This window comes from Eptatretus burgeri, chromosome 18 (genome assembly GCF_056783735.1).
Source record: "Eptatretus burgeri isolate ZD-2024b chromosome 18, Ebu_testis_v1, whole genome shotgun sequence".
NCBI classification, from domain to species: domain Eukaryota; kingdom Metazoa; phylum Chordata; class Myxini; order Myxiniformes; family Myxinidae; genus Eptatretus; species Eptatretus burgeri.
Genome location: NC_140978.1, coordinates 25,730,143 through 25,752,636, shown reverse-complemented (window position 1 = coordinate 25,752,636; position 22,494 = coordinate 25,730,143). Strand labels below are relative to the sequence as shown.

The window sequence follows — 22,494 nt, the reverse complement described above, 5'->3', positions numbered from 1 at the left end:
TGTTACTTAGATTTCTCTCCCCAAGAGATCAAACCTTTGTGTACATCTCATATCGTCTACAAAGAGCAGACTATTCTGTATTTGGCTTTTCCTTATGCATGTTCTGTTGCCAGCTTTGCAGTAAATCCAGTCTAGATAATTTTCTTGTAGTTAAAGAATAACATTTCCTTCCCTTTTATTGTAGTTTACACTAGGTGAGGCATGTTATAAAGTTGAGCGTTTGAGCCTTAATTTGAGTCATCTGATATTGATTGCAATTTGTTATATATTATATAGTGTGGATCAGACATCATTGTTTTCTTTTGTGCTTCCCCATGCCATTTGGCGACCAGTTGGACTCGTGGTCCGTGGTTCTGAATGGCACTGCCGAAATCCGCCAACGCGACGGCAATCGGATTGAGATAGGCCCTGGTGAGGTTTATGGCATCGGGTCCAACATGGAGTGCAAAATCATGCAGGGAGTCATGAAGACCAAAACGGATGACTATCAGGTGTGGTATTTGTATGCCAACTGTTAGTTCAAATGGATTGATGATGTCTATTTCATAAATCTTATGATTCAGTTTACATTTGATGAGCAATTAACAGTAATTTATGCAGTCAGTACATTCTTAGGTAGAAATATGAACAAGGTATTTATGAGATTAGAGTGAATTATCAGGAGTGGGGTTTAGGGAGGAATTAAAAGCAAAGAACTGCATTATGCAAACCTCTCATTGAGATAATTTGGAATACTCTGCAGAGTTCTGCCGTTGCCCTATTTGAGAACAACCAAAAGGAAATAATGTTCATTTTAGATAACATTCGTCGTCACTTTGTAACGTTTCAAATGGGTGCTACCATGTTACCATTCACGCTTGTAAACTGACCCTCTTAGCAGATGTCACATTTTGTTCACAATAGGTGATGTGCAAGGGGAAGACTCATTATTGTGGCTTGCTAGTCCAAAAGCAATAATCTTTGTTAATATAGGAAATTTTATAAAAGGTAGTTGTGCTACATCAACTCTATTTGAATGAGAATTAACTAAATGTAATTGTGTCGCATGTGGATCAACTATGGTGTTGAGCCATTGTTCGCCATCATGTCATTCGGTGCTACTGCCAATGCAAAGTGCGAGCCGGTATTGCTGGCTGCTCTGCTCATTTGACATCACGCACTTGCATGAGGTTTTCTCGACATCCAAACAATGTTGAACATCTTGCAAATGTAGTTCAACTTGATGAGCGGAGCTTCCCACAAGTTATTCTTGTTTTTCACTATTGAGTGGTTGGTTGTCTTTCGGTCTTTTGGTGTCTCTGTTCTGGTCTTGTTACCCCACCCTTTTAACTATACACCTTACCCTGCTGCTCTACCCTGACAAAGGTGACAATCCAGTGACCCCGTCCTTGTCAACCTTTCAAATTTGAAGCTTCTTGCTCACCTGCATCCACCTGTGTTCCTCTCTCTCTCTCGTTCTCTCTCTCTCGTTCTCTCTCTCTCGTTCTCTCTCTCTCGTTCTCTCTCTCTCGTTCTCTCTCTCTCTCTCTCTCTCTCTCTCTCTCTCTCTCTCTCTCTCTCTCTCTCTCTCTCTCTCCATTGAATCACCTTGCACGTTGTCCCATCACATTCCTCTCTCCACCGTTTCAAGGTTACAGTTCACTGCCATCTCATATCCTCTCTTATTTCCAGTCATGATTTATGCCTCCACCCTCCACCCTCTACCCCCCCCCTCCTCACACCAAATTCCTACTTTATCCCCCCTATTTTTTGAGAAGCATGACTGTGTCTCTCAAATGTTAACTTGCTCCCTCATGTTATCATTTTCGTTTATGGACCAGTAGCACATCCCTTTATGGATGAATAGTCCCAAAACGCACTAGATGTGTATGTGATCTGTCGAGTGTTTGACTATGTCGTCCTTTTCAAATTCTTACTTGAATTTGTTTTGCAGCTACACTTAATGAAGATTGCTTTTGCCTCTACCTTGAGCTATGTAAAAAAAAAATATATATATATATATATATATATATATATATATATTTACAAGAATGGCACTCGGGAGAGCACAAACCTCCGCCAGGCTGAACAGTATACATTTTGTATCCCTGATAGGCTGGATCTGTTGACCTAAACCAAAATCGAATTGGCCTGTTCTTGTCACTGACCCAACACATCCACCAAGTTTTGTCATAACCTGTCTCCTACATTTTGAAATGTTGTGCTATACATCACTTTTGGCTCCCCCATCTCAAGTATGAAGAATCACTTTATAAATTTTTAAAAAAATTCTCGTATCTAGATCCAGATTCGGATTATCACCAAAATGTAATCATTTCGTCCTTGTCATACACCCAACATCACTACCAAATTTCTTCCAAATCCGTCCACAACTTTTTGAGATATCCTGTTCACAGACAGACAGACAGACAAACAAACAGACAGGTGAAAACATAACCTCCACCCTTCGATGATATGGCCATCTTCTTGGGTCCTTGTAATTGATGTAAATGTTCGCTGATGTCTCCGACTCTCCTTGTGTTTTAAGTGGAGGAGGTAAAGATAAATAATTCCAACAAAAAATTTTCAATTTTATTTTATTTTATTCCATGCAACAGATTAGTAACATCCTTCCGATGGTCGGCAATGTTTAAGGTTTTCCCTAACAGACTTTCCACTAGATATCTGCGATCGCCAAGCCTCCTGCCCATGATCCAATGATGGCCATATGATTTTTCTGGACTGCCATATGACCTTGACCTTCAACATTTAAGGATAGAGTGGAAATTAAGAAAATGTGTCCCCATCAACAATCTTCTACCTATAAAACACAGTGTGTAATTATCTGTTCCCCTTTATAAGGACGATTTGAGTAAGATTTTAAAGGCCATTCTTTTTACACAGCTGTGTGTTCACTGCAGTCTATTTTTGAGGATAAATAAAACTCTGAAAAACATTTTCCATAAAATAGTAATTATGTCTTTTCTATTGGAATTGTAAATGGTGACTTGCAAACCAAGCCTCAAGGGTGGTGTAAAGAAGCATTAAAAAAAATACAAGGTGCAGGGAGGTGAAATTTGCTGCACATGATGTGTAATGTGCGCAAAGTAAATTGAGTGTTCATTTACGTGTGTAGGATGTCAAATAAAGAAGATATAAGCACACGTGATGCGAGGCTGAGGCTGCAGACTTTGGCATTCTGACGAGGCTGTACCATCAAAATGAAATGTCGCAGAAGATATAGAAAAGAGTGTCGCATTTGTACATGTCGTGTTTTAAAATAACACTTTTTATTATCCTGCTACAAAACTGTTATTCTGCTACGAAACATCACATCATACAGTCCCCTTGAATATTTTGAATAAAATAACTCCAACCCATCATTTTGACAGGCCTTTATACTTGTCTATCCATAAAACTCAACATCATGGAAATCAGAGGAAAATTATTCAAATTGTGATGAAAAAGGTGTTTTTTTTGTTAATTATGTCACAAACGGGAAAAAGTTAGGTCAAGAAAACGAATCAAATATCAGGTGCACAACTTCAGTGCAGGTATACTGTTATGATGCAAGAACATCTTGAAAAGCCAAGTGGTCTTTGAGATTCTGCATTGGCAAAATTGAATGATGACCAAAAAAAAAACTCGTTTTTTTGTTTTTTCAGACTTCTATTTGACCTTTGACCCGGAGGGGTATGATGTAAATGTGCCTTACTCTCGGCTATCTATAGATGGCAATGTTCTGATCGGACAAAAACTAGTGGAGTTATGGTTAAAAAAAAAAAAATGTAAAATTTTTCTATAATTAGATAATGACCTTAAAAATTAGGTCAAGATAAAAATAATGCTGACCCTGTATACTTTTTATTCCCATTATTGATGTAAAAATTCATTCAGCTGGCTCCAAGATGCAGCTCAGGTGTTGGTAGGAAGGGAAGGTTAAAAAAGAAGAAAATCCTAAATGGTGGTTTAGTACTCCTTGGGGTTAAAGAAACACTGGGGTACTATTTAATAATTGGGGGTGGTAATTGTGGAAATATACCATAAACAGGTATAAGCCTCCCACTGTTCTTAAATTATATCTGATAGGACTATTTTAAAGCTGAGTTTGGAGAGATTTCAAGGCTTACAGACAAAATGTCTTATGTGACTTTTTGACCCATGATAAAAAAAAAAAATGTGTCGTCATGTTGTCCCACTCATGTACAGTTTGTGAGCGTCATGAGAACGGATTTTTGCCGCATTTTAAGTCGTGTGGAAGAGAGCACGGAGCGTGAGGAGGAGAACGGTTCTGTGGTTCTGGTTCGAGAACATCGTGTCCTCGACCGTTCAGGAACTCGCAAGGGCCACGTTGTTGTGAAGGTGGGTCATGGTTGTCCTCTTCTCAGTGAAGTGTCACTGGTAGCATCGTTGACCCTTTGAGATGAGTCTTGAGATTTTTTTTTTTTATATACACAGTGTTATAAGCCTGATTGGCCTGTATTTTCTCTCGTTGTTCATCTTTTTTGATTTGCCGATTCACCTGGCCAGTAAGTCCTCGTAATTTGTTTCATTGCTCAGGTGCTGTGTTGACCTCCCCTTTGTGTTGTGAGATATGTCAAAAATGTACTTTTAACAAATCTGATTTTCATTGCACTGTGAAGGATGATATTTCACGATGCCAAAAGTTTATTTTCTAATCCTTTTCTGTTGAGTAGGACACTGTCGTCTGGTTCATCGACTTGTGCGCAAGTCTAATACTGCTCTATGCAAACTATGGCTTTCTGTTTAAGGGTGTCATTGTTGCACTTTTTGTTACTTTGAGGGTTTGTTATTCTTCCACAAATTTTTGTCATTTTCTCTTTCATATTTTTGATTCCACCTGTGCAACGCAATGTTTCCCTGAAACATTTGACTGAGATCGTTAGGCTCAACTCTCCAGTCACTATAATAGTTCCCTGAAAGAGGTCATGATCAAAAATGAGTTGCATCATCCATATATGGTGCAATGATAGTTATTGAACATCTGGAACCTCATGGACTTCACTTTTATGGCTTCCTCAGTGTATGAATTTTTTTTTTAATGATAATATTGTTCTTTCAATAACATTGACCAACTTCTCTCCCACCACTCCCCTCCCCATCTTTTCCTGGGTTATGCTTTGTCCACCGTTGTTTTCCCTCTCTCCCTCTCTCCCTCTCTCCCTCTCATCTCCTGCTTTCCACTCACATTAGCTGGCCTCTTAAACATTTACATCTGAACTGATGGTTCATGATTATGGGAACCTAAATTGAAATCCCTTTGATTATATGGCCATCTTCTGGGGTCCTTGTAATTGATATAAATATTCGCTGATGTCTCTGACTCTCCTTGTGTTTTAAGTGCAGGTTCCTCCTTGAGCCTCAGATGAATGTACAAATATATAATTCAAACACCATGGTTTCCTTTTTACCCCTCAGCCCGAATTGGGCTGAAAAAGGGGTATTGTCGTCACAGGCGTTGTCCGGGCGTCCGTCCGTCTACTTTTGGTTTCCGTCGATTTCGAAGAGAACGCCTTGTGCGATTAAATCCATTTTTGCAGGGTGTGTTGGGGTTGAGTAGCGGAAGGTTCCTTTCGAAAATGGGCACACTGCGATTTTCAATGTGGTCTCCATGGCAACCATCTTGAAATTGGTTTCTGTCGATTTCGAGGAGAACGCCTTGTCCGATGAAATCCATTTTTGCAGGGTGTGTTGAGGTTGAGTAGAGCAAGGTTTGTATCGAAAATGGGCGCGCTGCGATTTTCAATGTGGCCTCCATGGCAGCCATCTTGAAATTGGTTTCCGTCAATTTCGTGGAGAACGCCTTGTCCAATTAAATCCATTTTTGCAAGGTTTGTTGAGGTTGAGTAGAGGAAGGTTCCTTTCGAAAATGGGCGTGCTGCGATTTTCAATGTTGCCTCCATGGCAGCCATCTTGAAATTGGTTTCCGTCGATTTCGAGGAGAACGCCTTGTCCGATTAAATCCATTTTTGCTGGGTGTGTTGAGGTTGAGTAGAGGAAGGCTCCTTTCGAAAATGGGCGTGCTGCGATTTTCACTATGGCCACCATCTTGAAATTGGTTTGCGTCAAGGGGCTGAGGGGGTGCGCCCGCTTTGCGGTGCTATCTTTAAGATATAAAACGGATCTGAATTATAGTAGAGGACCTGGCTTAGACTTGTATGCACTTAATTTAGGAGAGGATAACTCAACTGTTTTAGGCTAATATGACCCCAAGGAACAACTTGGGATGTGTGCCAAAATCTCTATCCGGGACGAACAGCCTGAAAATGACAACGCCCTTTTTAAAATGACCACACCCTTTTTCTCGAAAGTGCTACTTCTGACATAGCTGTATCTTCTAAACCATTGGAGCTACAGATTTTCTTAGATGCTCAAAATGTTCAGAATGGCCATGTTTATTTATTTATTTATTTAGGGGGGTCATAGAAGAGTGTAAAATTTGTAATTTGATATTTTTTATGAGAAAATGGGTAAAAACCGTTTTATTTACCATACTTATTACCATACATACTGGAATTGCCATATATTTATTAACTTAAACTTTCCGGACTTAGAGCAAAGTTAGAAGATTTGTGTCATCTACTATAGTTGAACTGACAATTTGGAATTTGAACAATACAAGGGATTTTTTAAAAAGAAAGAAAGCAAGCATTTGATTAATATAAAGAAATTGTATTTTCAATCATTTACATACTATTAATTATCAATGGAATGTTAACTTAAAATGAAAAATAAAAAACAAAACTTATTACTTTAGTAGGCAGCAGTATCTCGAGAGCTTAAATGTTTCAAAGATCAGCAGGGAAATTGCTCGACCACCAACAATACAACTTTTAAAACCACATTAATACTGTTTATGTGACACGTAAACCAGGGTCAGGAATATGAAGAGTAACACAACAGAGTCCAGGTATGAGGATGATGAGCAGTGTTCATTCAGTGATAGGGTTTTTACAACAATCATCTCCCTTGCATTTGCAGTACTTGCAACACTTGATCCCAGCTACCCTGCAGGAACACCCATTTTTGCGAGCACACTTGCCACATGTGCAGGGATTTGGCAGGCCTTTGGGTTTGGAGATCACAATTTTAGGGACTAATAAACTGCCCCTTCTTACAAACCCATAAGACTCGGCATTCATAATCAGGGTGGCATCTCTAAATGGGGCTTGGACCCACAGCTGCTGTTGGTAATAGCCTCTATGGATATGTTTCCTTGCATTAGTTGAGGTGCAAGTGGTTCTCTCAAAGTCCATATTGAGGGCATTGCTATCAAATGCAGTGAGACGCAGGTCGTCAAATGTCTCCAGGTCTGTTGATGGTTTGAGACACTTGACCAAGAATGTCTCTGCCATCTGTATTGCACTTTCTGCGAGCTGGGGACAGTCAAAATTCAGTATCAGAGAGGAATTTCCTGGTTTGCAGACATAATTCAGGGCTGCAAGTTTAGTTGATATCTTGCTGGTTGTATCGCACCCAGTCAGCGCATGGAGTGCTGGGAGACACTTTGTGAGCTCGTCTCCCAGTGCTATGCAGATATCGTGGAGTGGTAATATTGATCTTTTCACTCCTGAGTTGCGGACGAGCCAAAGCTCTTGGAGGCCAAGATCTCTCCAATTGACTGTGATGTGGTATAACAGGCACACAAAGACATCTGTGTCACCTGATGGCAGCGTCATGGATGTAGGACCTGACCGGTGACTTAGAATGTCCTGCACATGGAACATCATCCTGTCATCAGCTTCCTCGTGTGTGCAGTTGAGCCGAGGGAATAGAGAAGCACACCCAGCTGACACCATCCATGCCTGTGGTGATATACCGAGGTATAGAGGTTTGGTTCCGTGGTAATTGGTGGTGAGCCACTCAACATAGAATGCCTGGGAAGCAGTTTTGCTGATGGAAGATGACCAAAAGTTATCTAATACCACTGGAACATTTTGGTTTGGTGATATCACATCAAGGACAACCATTTCTTTTGACTTTCTTCTTCTCCCCCTCTCCATTCTTGATGCTGTCCTCTCTGTAAGCATCAAAAACGATATGGATGTCATCACAGTTGTGCCCAGCTTTGGTGACCATAGATGTTAAGGCAATAGCAAAGTCATGGAATGTCTTGACGGGCGGATCAAGCTTCTTTAAGGGGACCTTTCTCACCAAGGCCATGAAGTCAATAATGACAGTGTGGGTTTGTGGGGAGGTTTCTGGCCCTTTTTTTTATCTATTAGTGGGCACAACTTCAGCAGCTCAGTCCCAAGTTGTGATTTGGTACTCTTCCTCAAGTAACCCTCTTCGTCAACCAAGAAGAATGCAGAGTTGGTGATCTCATGCTTGAGTAGCTCCTCAACAGTGAACCCCCGGTGACCCCAATACTCAATAAACATGAGAGCTTTGATTGTCTCATCTTTGATTTTTGCTTTGGGAGCCAATTTCAAAGTGGTATTAGGGGACGTAAACTTGATGTTGCTAATAGTTGAGTGTATCGATATCGACCTATTTCTGAGTCGATCATCGATAAAATTAGCACAAGCAGTGCTGCCCTCCTTGATACAGCACAACTTGTCTACATTTACATTGGTCACAATTTCTCCAGTGAGAACATTCTTCAGTGCTACCTGGTCTTGTAGAGGACTGCATACCTTCAGGAGATACTCCTCTATGTCTTGCACCATCCCAACTATCTTAATTGCAGTACTTGGGTTGAAGTCGTGGTGAAGTGAGAGTTCTCCTTCGACATCATCCTTCATCTTCAGGAGGTCAACGTACTGGTCTTTTTTATGCTTGATAATTCCCCACAGAGCTACTGCTTCCTTCTTTCTGGTGACTCCAATTATCCCCCCACTCACTTTGGCAGGCCGATTGTAGCACTGCTCTAGCGCCTGGTCAAAGGGCACTCCACTACCTTTCTTGGTGGTGTTCATGACAAATCTACCATTCATGTAGGAGTTGTAGAGGAGTGGGAACTTCTCCTTCAGTTGATAGCAGTCCTGCAGGAATAATGGTGTTCATGGAGAGTAGTTTGTTCTCCCAAAAAAGAAGAACAGTGAAGGTGCCCTCTCCATAGCACTGAGGTAGAGAATCCAGTCTCCAGAGCGCAGAGAATTGGTCAGATCCCTGACTATTGGGAACAGGTGGGAAACGTATGTGTTCCAGTAATCAAAGGACTGGGACAGCGATGCCCTTTCCTTAAGGTAGACTTGAAAGGCTGCTTGGATGGTGTGATATTATCTATAATATAATTAGACATTATCTCTGCGACACTGGATGGATAAGTCATTCTCTCACTCTCTCTCTCCGGATCTTGTAGCACTGGTGCTATGAATAAATCAAAAGCAGGCTGAGTGAGTGATAATAGGGTGCATAGAGTGATAGACAATGGGGTACATAGATTTTTAAAAGGGCGTGGTTATTTTCAGATAACTGTTCGTTACTCCACTCCAGTGGAGAACAACTCCACTGTTCGTCCCGGGTAGAGATTTTGGCACACATCCCAAGTTGTTCCTTGGGGTCCTATTAGCCTAAAACAGTTGAGTTCTCCACTCCTAAATTAAGTGCATACATGTCTAAGCCAGGTCCGAGACTATTAGGAATTTCCAGTCTGCTCAATAAAGTATTTCATTCAAGAGTAAAGTAATGTGTTCGGTTCTTATTCTAGCCACCCCCTTCTTGCCAGTGTCGATGAAGACATGATTAGGAAGATGGTTCAGAAAACGATCACAACAAAAGATCATTGTTTAATGTTGTGCACTGGCTTGTTGTTAAAAAGTATTGGTACCAGATGCTTCGAAACACGGAAGAACTCAGTGTTTTTTGGTTTGTTTGTTTTTTTTTCTTCCTCGTGCAGGCTTCACCTGATCGGCTATTGCGACACCTCGTGGAGGACCGATCATCGGCAGATCCTTCTTTCCCCGAGGACCTCCTGCTCACATATCGCGTGTTTGTACCTAGTCCCATGTATCTCGCTTCACGTCTCCTGCAATGGTTCCAGAATGAAAAGCAACTTCGTGAGAAGGTTAGAACACATTTGAAGGGGATGTGGGGATGTATATCAAGGTACAGAGAGGTGGATAGAGAGCAGAGCAAAGCAAAAGAGCAAGCATCTCAAAAACATTCATCGTTTGCTTTGCCCTCATCTGCTCATCCTCCCAAGTCCAGGCTGGTTGCCAACCTGCATTCATTAATCACCTTATTCTCCTGATTGTTGAACCTTTTCCCTGTGTCTGTTCTCTCAACCTCATCACTTAAGTCTTTCAAATGTGCTCACCCATGCATATCCACAATCCCTACACACACCGATTCCTTCCCATTCTCTTTCTCTTCGGGTCATTGCTACTTGTTTTTGTGTTATTCTTTTCTTTTTTGGAATACATGTCTATCCTCCACCCCATCCCCACTTCCCCTTCTCCCAATAAGTACCCTGTGTTGGTCTATAAATCTGCTGTCCTTTGTTGTTTAGTTCCTCCATGAGCCTGCCAAGACCCGAGTGTATAAAAAACAAGGAAATCCTTATAATTCAATCGATATAGCCCTTATTTCAGATTTAAACTTATTAATTCATATATATATATACACATATATTTGAAATCCATTGTAAGGTATTGTTTTAGCAGCTGTGTTCATTTCTTTTGTGGGGTGGGGGAGATTGGAATAAACAGAAAGGGATCCTGTTGTGCATTTTGGTTTGATAGCATTATCAATGAATCACACTTTTCCACCACCTTATTTGGGAAGGAATAGGGAATGATCTAGATAGGCAGTCGTGTGGGTGAGGGTGGAATAATAGTTGGGTGAGGGAGGGGGGGGGAGAAGAGTCTGCCTTCCCGGTGAGGAGGGAGAGGGCAACAGGCCTTTGGGCAAGGAGGGAGATGACAGTGCAGGCCTTCAGAGAGATGGGGGCAGTAGGCCTTCAGGGTGAGGAGGGGAAATTGGAGGAGGGGGGGAGCAAGATTGCCAGGCAAGAATGGAGATGGGAATGCAATACTTCCCTGTGAGGTCGTAAATGGGAGGCAGATATTCCTGGCGAGGTGGCTGGAGTCACCATGTCGAAAGAGAGAGACTGTTGGGGCAGAGCAGCCGCATAGATGGGAGAGGGAGTAGCTATGTTAGGACAAAGCAGCTGTTTAGAGAGGAAGACTTTGGCAGAAGGAACCATATGAGGAGGGGAAAGGGGCAGACTGTCCCCACGATGAAGGGAAAGGGACAGACTGGCCCCACAATGAGGGTGATTGGTTCAGGCTAGTGCCTGCATCTGGAGGGTATTGAGTGGCTGCACAAAGATTACACTCTGGAATGTATAAATTGAGTGATGCCTTATTTTTGCTCAGGTGACTCGGATAATTTTGCTCTGGGTGAATAATCATTTCGAAGATTTTGAGGATGACCCTGCCATGACGGATATCCTTGAGAAGTTTGAGTCTCTTCTTGAGCAGGAAGTGAGTTTTCACATGGAGAGAGTTCTGTTGAAATGCTTTTTCCCATGTCTTTGGGAAACCTCATTCAAATAATTCGAAGCCTCTGTACATATCAATCACAAAATGTTAAAGTCTATTCAGCAATGTAAACTATTAACACGTGATATAAGGGGTTGGAATTTACCATTCGACAATCACCTTCACATGTGCTCTCCCTGAACTTGTAACCTTGACTTTCATTCCACGATTTGTCTCTGTTAATCAATCTGCTTTTATAATGTTGAGCCCATTTCAAAGGTGAATTTTTTTTGTTTGTTTCTGTTTGAGACTTAAAAAATATTTTTATTTTTTATCATCAGACCTGCAGAATGATTCTTGTACAGACTGAAAGTCGTGAAATAGAGGGGACTTGCATTCGTGAGACTTTTCTTTTCAGCCCTTTTAACACAGAAATGACAACAATGACTCCATAGAACGCATCCCTCTGCCAGGCTTTTTGTAATATTGTGATTTTTTTTTTTTTGTATACCTTGGTCGAGGCTCGTATGAGAGCTAACACACAACTCACAGCAAGGAGGCATGAGACAAGAGGGGCGGGAGTGGAAGGGACAAAACAGTGGGGAACAGACACATTAGGTGAACTGTGGAAGGGAGAGGGATGGGGATGGGACGGGGAACATGGCGAAGAGAAGATGGACATTTCAGGGACTTTCAGGAAGGAAAGCAGGAGAAATGAAGGAAGTGGGCTTGGGTGGATTATCGGGGGTAGAAAAGATCGAGGATTTGGATGGGGGAAGATAAGAGGTGGTGGTGAACAGCTGTTTTGAAAGCCTGGAGGGAAGAATGGGAAAGAATAGAGTGAGGAAGTTTATTCCAAAGGCGGGAAAAAAGAGGAATGAAAGAGTGAAGATGAGCAGTGATTCGTGATTTTGGTAGTTTTACCAGAAGGGGGTTGTTGGCGGACCTTGAGCGCCCTGTGGAAATGTGGTGGGGACAAATCGCAGAGAGAGCAGGGGGCAAGGCTGGAGAGGAGTCGGTAGAAGACAGAAAGACCACCGACCAACCTGCGGTGATTGAGTGAGAGGCCCAAAGACTCAGCTTCATTGCGGGAGATGCCGATGATCTTAAATGCCCTGGTTTCGACAGCGTGAGCCGAGAAAGGTGGGAGGCAGGAGCACCAGCCCAGAGGGGAGAGCAGTACTCCATCAGGCTACGGACAAAAGCTTTGTAAGTGGTCAGGAGCTCAAGAGGGCCAAGGAAGGACTTAGCACGACGGAGGATTCCCAGTCGGCGACTGGCTTTTGAGGCGAGGTTGGAAATGTGACTTTCCCAGGAAAGGTCATGGCAGATAGTGAGACCTAGAAGCTTGAAAGAAAAGACTTCTTCCAGAGGATTGTTGAGAAAGTGGATGGGGGGGTTTTGTAAACGGTCCTTTCGAAGAGACATAGTGAGAGTGTGAGATTTGTCTGGATTGAAAGACATGTTCCACGTGTTGGACCAGTTTGTGATTTTATCCAGATCTGCAGTGAGCGAAGAAGCTGCTGCTTGCCGGTCTGAGGGATGACAGATGGTACGGCAGAGGGTGGAGTCGTCGGCAAAGAGAAATAGAGGATTTTCCAGAGAGTCCGAGAGATCATTGATGAAAACCAGAAAAAGAACAGGGCCCAGAACGCTACCTTGAGGAACTCCAGCCTGCACAGGAAGAGGGGATGAAAGAACTCCATTTAGGGCCACACGTTGACTGCGACAGGAGAGGAAGTCTGCGAGCCATGAGTGGAGATGGCCTTGAATACCATGGGAAGAGAGTTTGGTGAGTAGGGCAGGGTGCCAGACTGTGTCAAAAGCACGTGATATGTCCAGGGATACGGCTCGGATTTCCTGTCTGGCATTGAGGACCTCCATCCATTGATGGGAGAGCAGAAGCAGCATATCCAGGGTAGAGTGACCTGGTCTGAAACCAAATTGATGATTGGAAATCAAGCCATTGGAGAAGAGGAAGGATTTCATATCTGAGGCGATGATGGATTCCATCACCTTGCTGATGATTGGGAGAAGGCTGATTGGTCTGTAGTTACAGGGATCTGTTTTTGCACCTTTTATGCAGGGCAGTGATGTTAGCAGATTTCCAAGCAGATGGCAGATGACCTTGGGCAAATGAGAGGGTGAATAGAACAGAGAGTGGGTGAGCAAGAGCAGAAGAGCAGGCTTTGAGGACACGTGGGCTGAAGCCGTCTGGACCGGTTGCAGAATCTGACTCGAGGTTTGAAAGCAAGCTCTCCACCTTGTCAGGAGAAAAGGATACAGAGTCCAGGGACAGTTGGGTGCGACTGGGTAAAGTGGGTAGAGATAGTGATGGGTTTAGGACACAAGATTTAGCTGCAAACACCGAGTTTAGACATTCAGCTTTATCACGTGTGGAATCAGCAGTGCGGCCATTTGAGGTAAGGGAGGGGATGGAGGGGGAACATACACCAGAAACAGATTTGATTAAACGCCACCAGGATTTTGAGGAGGGAGAGAGGTTTGAGAGTTCAGACTTGAGATGAGAAAGATATATATATATATATATCTATATCGTTTTGGCCCCATCTGTCAACTGTGAAGAATCATTTTACAAATTCTAGAATCCGGATCCTCACCAAAATCTAATAAATTAGTCCTCGTCACACTCCCAACCTGTCCACCAAGTTTCATCTGAATATGTCCATTTGGAAGTTGTGGGTTACGATGTGTAAATAAAGGTGGGAAAAAGTCTGATTTTAATGCAATTTAATTCCAGGCTACAAGGCAAGAAAAGGTGAAAAATTTGAAAAGGGGTATAGACTTTCTATAGGTACTGTACTTGCAAATCTTCGATTTCTCAAGTAACAAATAAGCAGGGGTTAAGTAATTGGTTCATGTCTGTCCATCTGTCAGGCTGTCTTGTCAGTTTATGATCGAGGAACAACATATTGGTTCACGAGTCAGTAAGTGACCACTATATTCGTTATGGGTGTGTGTCTGTTGGGAAGTCTATCTCGTCGAAAAAAAAATATATTTTTTTTCAAAAAAAAAATTTAGAAATTTGTTCTACCCTTATTATCAGTATTTTCTTCGATATGTTTGTCTGTCTGTCTGTCTGTCTGTTGGGTAGTCGATCTTGTCAAAAAAAATAAATTCAAATTTTTTTTTTTTTGAGATTTGTTCTACCCTTATTATCAGTATTTAAAATGGCGATTTCAGTTAATACAATGGCGTTTCGATGAAACTTGGTTGGTAGGTTCATACCATGACCTAGTTGTGTGCAAATGAGAACCGTTGCTATGGACACCACCGTTGCCTAGCAACGGGACTTTGAAATTTTAGAAAAATAAAAAATAAAAATTTCAAAAATCGGACCACGAGCGACTGTGGGCAGTACATTCAGCCATATTGTCAAAATTTTCCAGCCGGATCCTATGAAAACTGTCAGAGAAGATAGACTTTGAATGAACACTGGTCGAAAACAATAAAAAAATCGAAGTTCGTTATATCTCAGAGACTATGAGTCAGATATACATGAAACTGGTATGGTAGGTTCATGGTATGTCCTAGTTATGTGTGAGAAAGAACCGTTGCTATGGACCCCTCCATTGCCTAACAACGGCCAAAAAAACCTCTAAATGTGGGGGTATTTTAACGAAAAAACAATCTGCAGCATTAAACCTTGAAGCTAGAATCATGAATTTTCTTGTGCTTAATCCTCAGGTCATTCCCCATCGAACGGGCCCATCACCTCAGGTTCTATTGGGTAGGCTACTACCCATGTCCGCCTACCGGCTTGTCTGTCTGTCTGTCTGTCCCGAGCATAGCTCCGTGGGTTTTGATCCGATCCTGATAAAATTTGGGTGGGAGGTTTATATCATGATATAGTTGTGTTTTCCTGAGAATGGGCGTGCTGCACCCATTATGGGCAGAGCCACGCCCCAAAAACGTGTTTTTAGGGGGTAGCCAGTTTCAAGTTGAATCTTCACCGAGGGGGTTTGTCGAATCTGGCAGGGATTTTCAGTATTTGGTTCGCCCAATGGCACTTGCTTTGCCCCACGGAGCTCGATTTTTCATTTTCGTCCCAACGTCAAGTTCACAAGGTCACAAACTTAGAAAATGTCCAGAAAATCAATAAATTGGGCATCGAGCTCCTAGGGTTTTCAACTGTTTCGAATGGAAGTTGATATGCAAGTAGTGCTCTTCGAGTACTACAACTTTCATCATTTACGTTTTTCCCGATTCCTGCCATAAGAAAAAGGCGAACTACGTTTAGGATTTCGCAATTCGTGGTTGATTTGTAGTGCTCTTCGATTACTACAACTTTCATCATTTACGTTTTTCCCGATTCCCACCAGTTTGCCTGTAGCCTGTTTCAAATGAAAGTTGGTATGCAAGTAGTGCTCTTCGAGTACTACAACTTTCATCATTTACGTTTTTCCAGATTCCCGCCATTAAAAAAATTAAAAAGGCGAACTACATTTAGGATTTCGCAATTCGTGGTCGATTTGTAGTGCTCATCGATTACTACAACGTTCATCATTTATGTTTTTCCCGATTCCCGCCAGTTTGCCCGTGGCGTCCCCTCTAAAGTCAAAAAATAAAAAAGGCGAACCGTGTACATTGCTCGTGAACCGTCGCCGTCTCCATACTTGTTTAAATCGAATGTTATATTTTGAACACGAATCGAAACATGGATCGGAAGACCAGTTTGCAGTTTAGCAGTAGTACCTTGGCTCTGAATTTGTCCCAACCGCACGTGCACAGAGAGACACAGACATTTGAGTGGGTTAATATTTTTAGTTTGTCTGCCTGACTCGCAGTTAAACAAAATTGAAAATCATTCCAAACAGGAAACTTACTGTTTTAAGGACGTTATAAAGGACACAAACAACAGGCATGAAGAACTAATGTAACGTGTTAAATAAGGTGGTGCATAAGACACTGGCATCAACAGCACTAAATTTTTGGATTTGTTTTTTATCGATCTTTGAAATCATTATTTTGTTAAAATTGAAGTGTATAATTGAACACTGCACGGAGTCTCGTGTTCAATAAACATTCTCGTTTTTCTTTATTTCTGGACTGAAAATGTTTAGGTGCACCCTTATGTATGACTATGGTGTAAATATTAGTCTTTACTTGTGTGTACTTTGTGCTTGATCTGTAAAAGCAGAACATGGGTGGTCACCTTCGTTTGCTTGCCATTGCAATTGATGCAAAGACCTCAAAGCGGGTGCTGACGCTGGCTAGACCTTCGCGCCATGAACCCCTTTCTTTCACATTAATGATCACCATCGAAGGAACCTTTGTGGCGGCGGTGGAGGAGAATGGGCGAGCGGAGCGCATCGGCTTGCGCAGGGGTGACCAGGTGGGTGTTGCCTCCGCAGAGCTGGCAGGTAATTAAACGTCTATTGGTATATTGCTGCCTTCAGCATATTGGCTGGATCAGCACCATGACCAATTCAACAGCACATAATTTGCAAGATGTACTTGATTTCTGACTTTGCTTAGTCATATTCATCTTGCTATGAGTCGTTGGGTTATAATGTGCATACTCTGCATGTGCATATGTACTTCACCTCTTGTACTGTCTCCAGCAATGCCCCCAGCTCCTTCACTCTCAAACCCCACTTTCCATTTTATCACTTCACTCTTTGTTAAGAAGTACAGTAATACCTCGCCACATCTGTTTTTCAACACATTTGTTTTGATTTTACTCTCGTTGTTCATCATGACTATCTCCCAATCCGCTGTCTCATTTTGGACATATGCTCCAACAAAACGTATAATATATCACATGGGGACTCGTGTGACAATGCTTACCTCGAGTCGGCGTCCAGCCCAGCGTGTTTGAGAACATTCCGAGTCTGTTACAGTTCGCTCACCGAGGTGACAACACTTTTCATTGCCTCCATTTCGTTTGTATTCCACTTTTTGGGCTTCAAAGTTCAAAATGTCGAAGCCAAAGAAAATGAAACTGAGCTTTTCCCTCCAAGTTAAATTGGACATTTTGAAACGCTTTGAGAGTGGACAAGGTCACACTTGTTCATTTTCGTTTTCCTTTGTACACTTTTAATTAATAAATACGACTGTTATTTATTTATTAATAAGCACATATATTTATTCATTAATATTCTTTCGAACTTTTATTTTGGGGAAAAATCCTGGTTGTTGGCATCCTTCAGGAACGCATCTCATATTTGTATCACTATTCTTACGGGAAAAGTTGTTTCACGATACGCACGGTTTTTCAGGAATGCATCTCGAGCGTACAGAGAGATATTAGTGTAATGTTTACTGCAAGATTGTTACGAAATTAATATTAATATTCAGGTGGTGATGAAACACACACATTGTTAAATAGTGCAGTTAATCTAGAGTGACTGTGGCAATGTTGGTTTGCTTGGTAGCATCACAACTATCATCGTGGTCAGCCTGGTGTTGGTTTTGCGGTCAGGGCGGTGGCTTGGCTTCCTACGGTCCTGAGTTTGAGCCCCGTTGTCCACTGAATTAACACCAAGGGGTTGACTCAGCCTGTTATCCTTCTGAGGTCGGCGAAATGAGCACCAGTGTACTGGGATTGGGGCACTGCATCAGCGGCATAGCCACGCCCCTAACCAATGATGCAGCCAGCAGCCAAGAAGGCAGCACACAATGGGAACAACCATCGTTACTAGTGACACGAACGCCTGTTTATGTGTACCTATCAGTTCCCTACTTGTGTGCACTTTTCATTTTAACATGTTTTAGTTTTTCCTCCAAGTTCAACTCTAGTTTAATTATTTGCTGAAAGTCAATCACAGTGCCATTAGTAAGTGGTCAGCATAGATGACCAGTTCTCAAACTGGGGGACCCAGCCCAGCCCCAGAAGGGTTCAGGAGATTCCTATGTGGGGCTCCCAAGAACGTGCCCGAAACAGCAATTGCTCTAAATCGTTTAAATTGATGAAGTGAACGAGAACCTCACTCGGTAGAGCGCATACCTACCTCTGATAGGCCGGATCTGGATTCGGATCTGAACCAAAATCTAATCAGCTTCTTCTTGTCACCAACCCAACTCATCTATCAAGTTTTGTCCAAATCCGACCGCATCATTTTGAGATATTGTGCTGTCCAGTAAATCCTTAATTATTGCAGGTTTGACCAATCGTAGGCAACCTCTTGTGCCGATGTAGTTTTTGCGGGCTTTAATTTCGACCAATCATGGTTTTTGAGCTGAGTTGTGCCGGTCATCTCGCACCACGAGCTTTTTGTTGTTTATCGTGCACCTTTAACAATGATGCTGAAGCGTAAAACAATGGAGAAAATAAGTGATTATTGGTAACACTTTTGACTTTACACATATAATTTGACTTTAAACATGTCATTGTAAATCGGTGAAGCTGCTGCGGTGCAGGTGGTAACTGAGACCTGCAGCATGTACTCTACTGTACCTGTCTCCATGTAAACACTGCGTTCGGTGTAATTTTCCATGTTATTGTAATATATTCCTTTGTTTTCAGTTATTATTGCCTTTAATGGTTTATTTTGTTTTTTTAACCATAACTTCCAATATTAACCATGGCTCCCAAGAGGAGAACTGTTGCTACTGACGAACCAAATGCAAAAAAGTCGAGGAGAGTGATGTCTGACTCAGAAAATGAAGGTTTTGGCTCAGATTGGTCGAGGCGAGAGTGCGTTTACTTTATTTATTCGCTAGTGTTAGGAGCTGCAGAAAGATTTACAAAAGAAACACATCGACAGTTTACAAAAGTAGGAAAGGTGGGGGCTTTGGGGATGGCAGGGTGGGCTGGAGTTATGCACACTCACCTCTAAGCTGTCTCACCCGGGTTTGAATCCCGACCCATCTATAAACTGTCATTCTGGTGTTTCACAGGCAGGGTGATTCATCAATGTATGTGCCGTCCCTCGGATTGATGTTAAACTTGGCCTCCCATCTGCCGGCATTAGTTGGTGGGCGTTTAAGACCCCACTGTGTCCTTTGCGAAGTGTATATGAGTGATCGCAGACACCACAAACAAATTCCTGCTCTAACTACTACTGGGAAGGCAATGGCAAACCACCCAGCATAGCCCTTGCTCAGGAAGCTGCCTCTGCAGCATTAAAGGCACGATTTTTCAGCAGCTGAAGAAGTCAATTAACCGCAGATCAATTGGTAAAACTAAAACCAACTAGAAGGCCGCTCGGTAGAGCGCATACCTCTGCCACGTAAAGCCTGATCCACAAGAAGATATCGGGCCCAATACATTGTTGAACTAGAGGGGGAGCACTCGATAGAGTGCAAAACCTCCGCCGCTAATACTGCTGGGTCACTTAAGTGAACCTGATATCCTATTCATTGTAGGTCAAAACGGATCAGACTCTACTGAACCACGATTGAATAAACTAAACTAGATCGACGCGCATGTAGAAATGCCAAAAAAAAAAAAAATCAATTTTTTTTTGAAAAAATAGGTGCAAAATTTCTTTTTTTTTTCCTCTAACAAATTTTTTTGGGGGGGGTTGGAAATCACTTAAAACATGTAGAAATGCAAAAAAAAAATCAAATATTTTTTCAAAATGGCCGCCATAGCGGCCATATTGGACTTTGGACCACGTCCAAAATCTAATGGCATGATCCTTGGACCATACCTAATCCCCCCACCAAGTTTCGTCGAAATCCGTCGAGGAGTTTTTCCATAATACTGTTCACAAACAAACAAACAGACAGGGGTGAAAACAGTAACCTCCGTCCATCTTCGATGGCGGAGGTTAAATACCATGCCACATAGTACTATATCGTTTTTGCCCCGATCTCTCAATGGTGAAGAATCACTTTTAAAATTAAATAATTCTCGTATCCAGATATGGCTCCGGATCTTCACCAAAATCGAATCAATTCTTACTAGCCACACATCCTATCTGTCCACCAAGTTTCTTCCGAATCCGTCCACAATTTTTTGAGATATCGTGCTATATATCGGTTTCACCCTATCTCTCAATGGTGAAGAATCACTTCAAAAATTAAAAAAAAAAACATCAGTTCATCCTTGTCACACACCCAACCAGTCCACAAAATTTAATCTAGATCCGTCCACAACATTTTAAGATATCCTGCACACAAAGAGACAGAAAGGCGTGAAAACATAACCTTCTTCACCTTTCTGTGGTGTAGGTAATCAGTGATGAACGTGATTTGTAATGAAGCAGTGAGCATGTGAGGTCCTTTTGGAGTAACTTGAATGCAGGAGGATGCCATTAGGTCTGCGGTATGGTTGCTTTTCCATGCTCTATCATTTTAAATGCTGAGTATCAAGCAAGGAAGCAGTACGTACTATTTTTGAAGTCTTCGTTGTGACTGCCGTGATCGGGTTCAAACCACTGATCTCCAGACCCAGAGTGGACGCTCTAACCATGACACCACTGAGTCTGTTCCTCCTGAAAATAATGGCCACCTCTCGTGCTAAAACTGCTAAGTCGTGAAAGTATCCTGAGTCATACATTAAGTGCAGTTTTACCCGCATTATTATCTCTGGTATTGAAAAATCACAAGATCGTAGATGGAGTTTTATTTAGGTGAAGTTTTGTCTGATGAATTGATGAAACAAAATAAACTGCAGGATAGCCAAGAGGTATGCACACTCTGAGCTGTCTAGCCTGTGCTTGAATCTCGACCTACCTATAAACTGCCATCCTGGTGTTTTGCAGGTGGGGAGAGACATCGGTGTGTGTGCTGTCCCTCCAATGGACGTTAAACTTGGCTTTCTGTCTGCCATTATTAGTTCTGTTAAAGATCCCACGGTGTCCTTTGCCAAGAATAGATGAGCTATCACCGACACCCTGAAGAAATGACAAATTCCTGCACTCAATTGAGTGTCCTGCGTTGGAGTTGTGACCCATCCAGAATTGTAACCATCACCAATTTAACTGCCTCTGTAGCCTTGTATAATCTAACAGCATGAGGGGGGGGGGGGGGAACAACCTTCTCTCTATATAGGTAAGATCATAAAAAGGGCTTTACATGAAGGACACCTTTCTCACTCACCACCAAGAATAAACTTCTCGTGTCAAACAAATATCACCATCAGGTCCTCTACTTTTCTGCTTTTCTTTAAATTAGTACGATAAAGTAATCCTTTTTTAATCTCGAATGGGGGACCCAGAAGGGATGCTTAAGGGCTCACCTTTACAAAAAGTTTGAGAACTTCCACTGTCAACTGTTTGATGCTCTCAAGTCTCTACAAACCACAGGAATTGATGTCTGTTAGCACATTGCTGCACCTGCTTGATCAGCTTCACGACAAAGTTAAGATCTCAGTCTATCATGCTTTCTGTCAAACCTTTCATATTTGATTTTCCATGATGGAAGGACACACGCACACGCACACGCATACGCACACGCACACGCACACGCACACGCACACACACACACACGCACACACGCATTTTAAGGCCATTTTTACCCCTGCTAGGGGAGGGCCTTGCAGGCCCCATGATAATCATGGTTCCCTTTTTGAGGCAGTTTTTTATGGCCGGATGCCCTTCCTGACACCAACCCTTTAGCCGCCTCTTACGACACGCAGGGATACGGTGTACCTATTCTAACCGGGGCACACACCGGGACCATGATGGAAGAACATAGGAATAAAACCACTATGATACCTCATCTCCACGCTTTTTGAAAAAACACAGGGAGTTATTGTAATCGGCTCCCTGACTGTCTGTCTGTTCCGCCACACCATCTCCTCCTATAAAACAGTTGTGAAGAAATTCACCAAACTTGATAGTTATGATCACTACTGGCACAGAGGTGCAAGAGCAGTGTCATTTTGACCCCACCTCCTGGGGTAGGGTCAAATGGCTAAATGCCAAAAAATGCAATTACAGACACATTTAAACATTTTTTGAATGAAACTTTTACATGTAATCAACATTGTGGGATGCATGGAATATGCAACAAGTTTTTGGATTTGAAGCCTGGTTCGTGCCCGGAGGGGTGGGGACTTAGGGTCACAGTGGTCTAAACGGGGAAAAAAAATTAACTTAAAATTTGATATTTGGTCATTCCTGGTGGAACTTTTTGCCATTTTTTACCTTTGCTT

At 42.3% G+C, this 22,494-nt stretch overlaps 2 protein-coding genes across 4 annotated transcripts in view; one reads left to right on the top strand and one right to left on the bottom strand.

Moving 5' to 3' along the window:
* Positions 1-22,494, top strand: part of LOC147008765 (rap guanine nucleotide exchange factor 6-like) — a 120,771-nt gene that overhangs the window by 58,644 nt on the left and 39,633 nt on the right. For 2 of the 3 annotated variants that reach the window (XM_085864427.1, XM_085864425.1), the window contains exons 10-14: positions 333-491; positions 4,189-4,341; positions 9,842-10,009; positions 11,322-11,429; positions 16,585-16,782. In XM_085864427.1, coding sequence (XP_085720553.1) covers positions 333-491; positions 4,189-4,341; positions 9,842-10,009; positions 11,322-11,429; positions 16,585-16,782 — 786 coding nt within the window. The remainder of the gene's footprint in view (positions 1-332; positions 492-4,188; positions 4,342-9,841; positions 10,010-11,321; positions 11,430-16,584; positions 16,783-22,494) is intronic. The other variant, XM_085864426.1, reaches the window with a different exon arrangement.
* Positions 6,933-8,115, bottom strand: LOC147008766 (uncharacterized). Its single transcript, XM_085864182.1, has one exon. It carries the CDS (start codon positions 8,049-8,051, stop codon positions 6,933-6,935), a length of 1,119 nt encoding a protein of 372 aa, XP_085720308.1. The 5' UTR covers positions 8,052-8,115.

Coding starts and splice junctions, on each gene's coding strand:
- LOC147008766 (XM_085864182.1), bottom strand. CDS start 8,051: ATGACATCCATATCGTTTTTGATGCTTACAGAGAGGACAGCATCAAGA.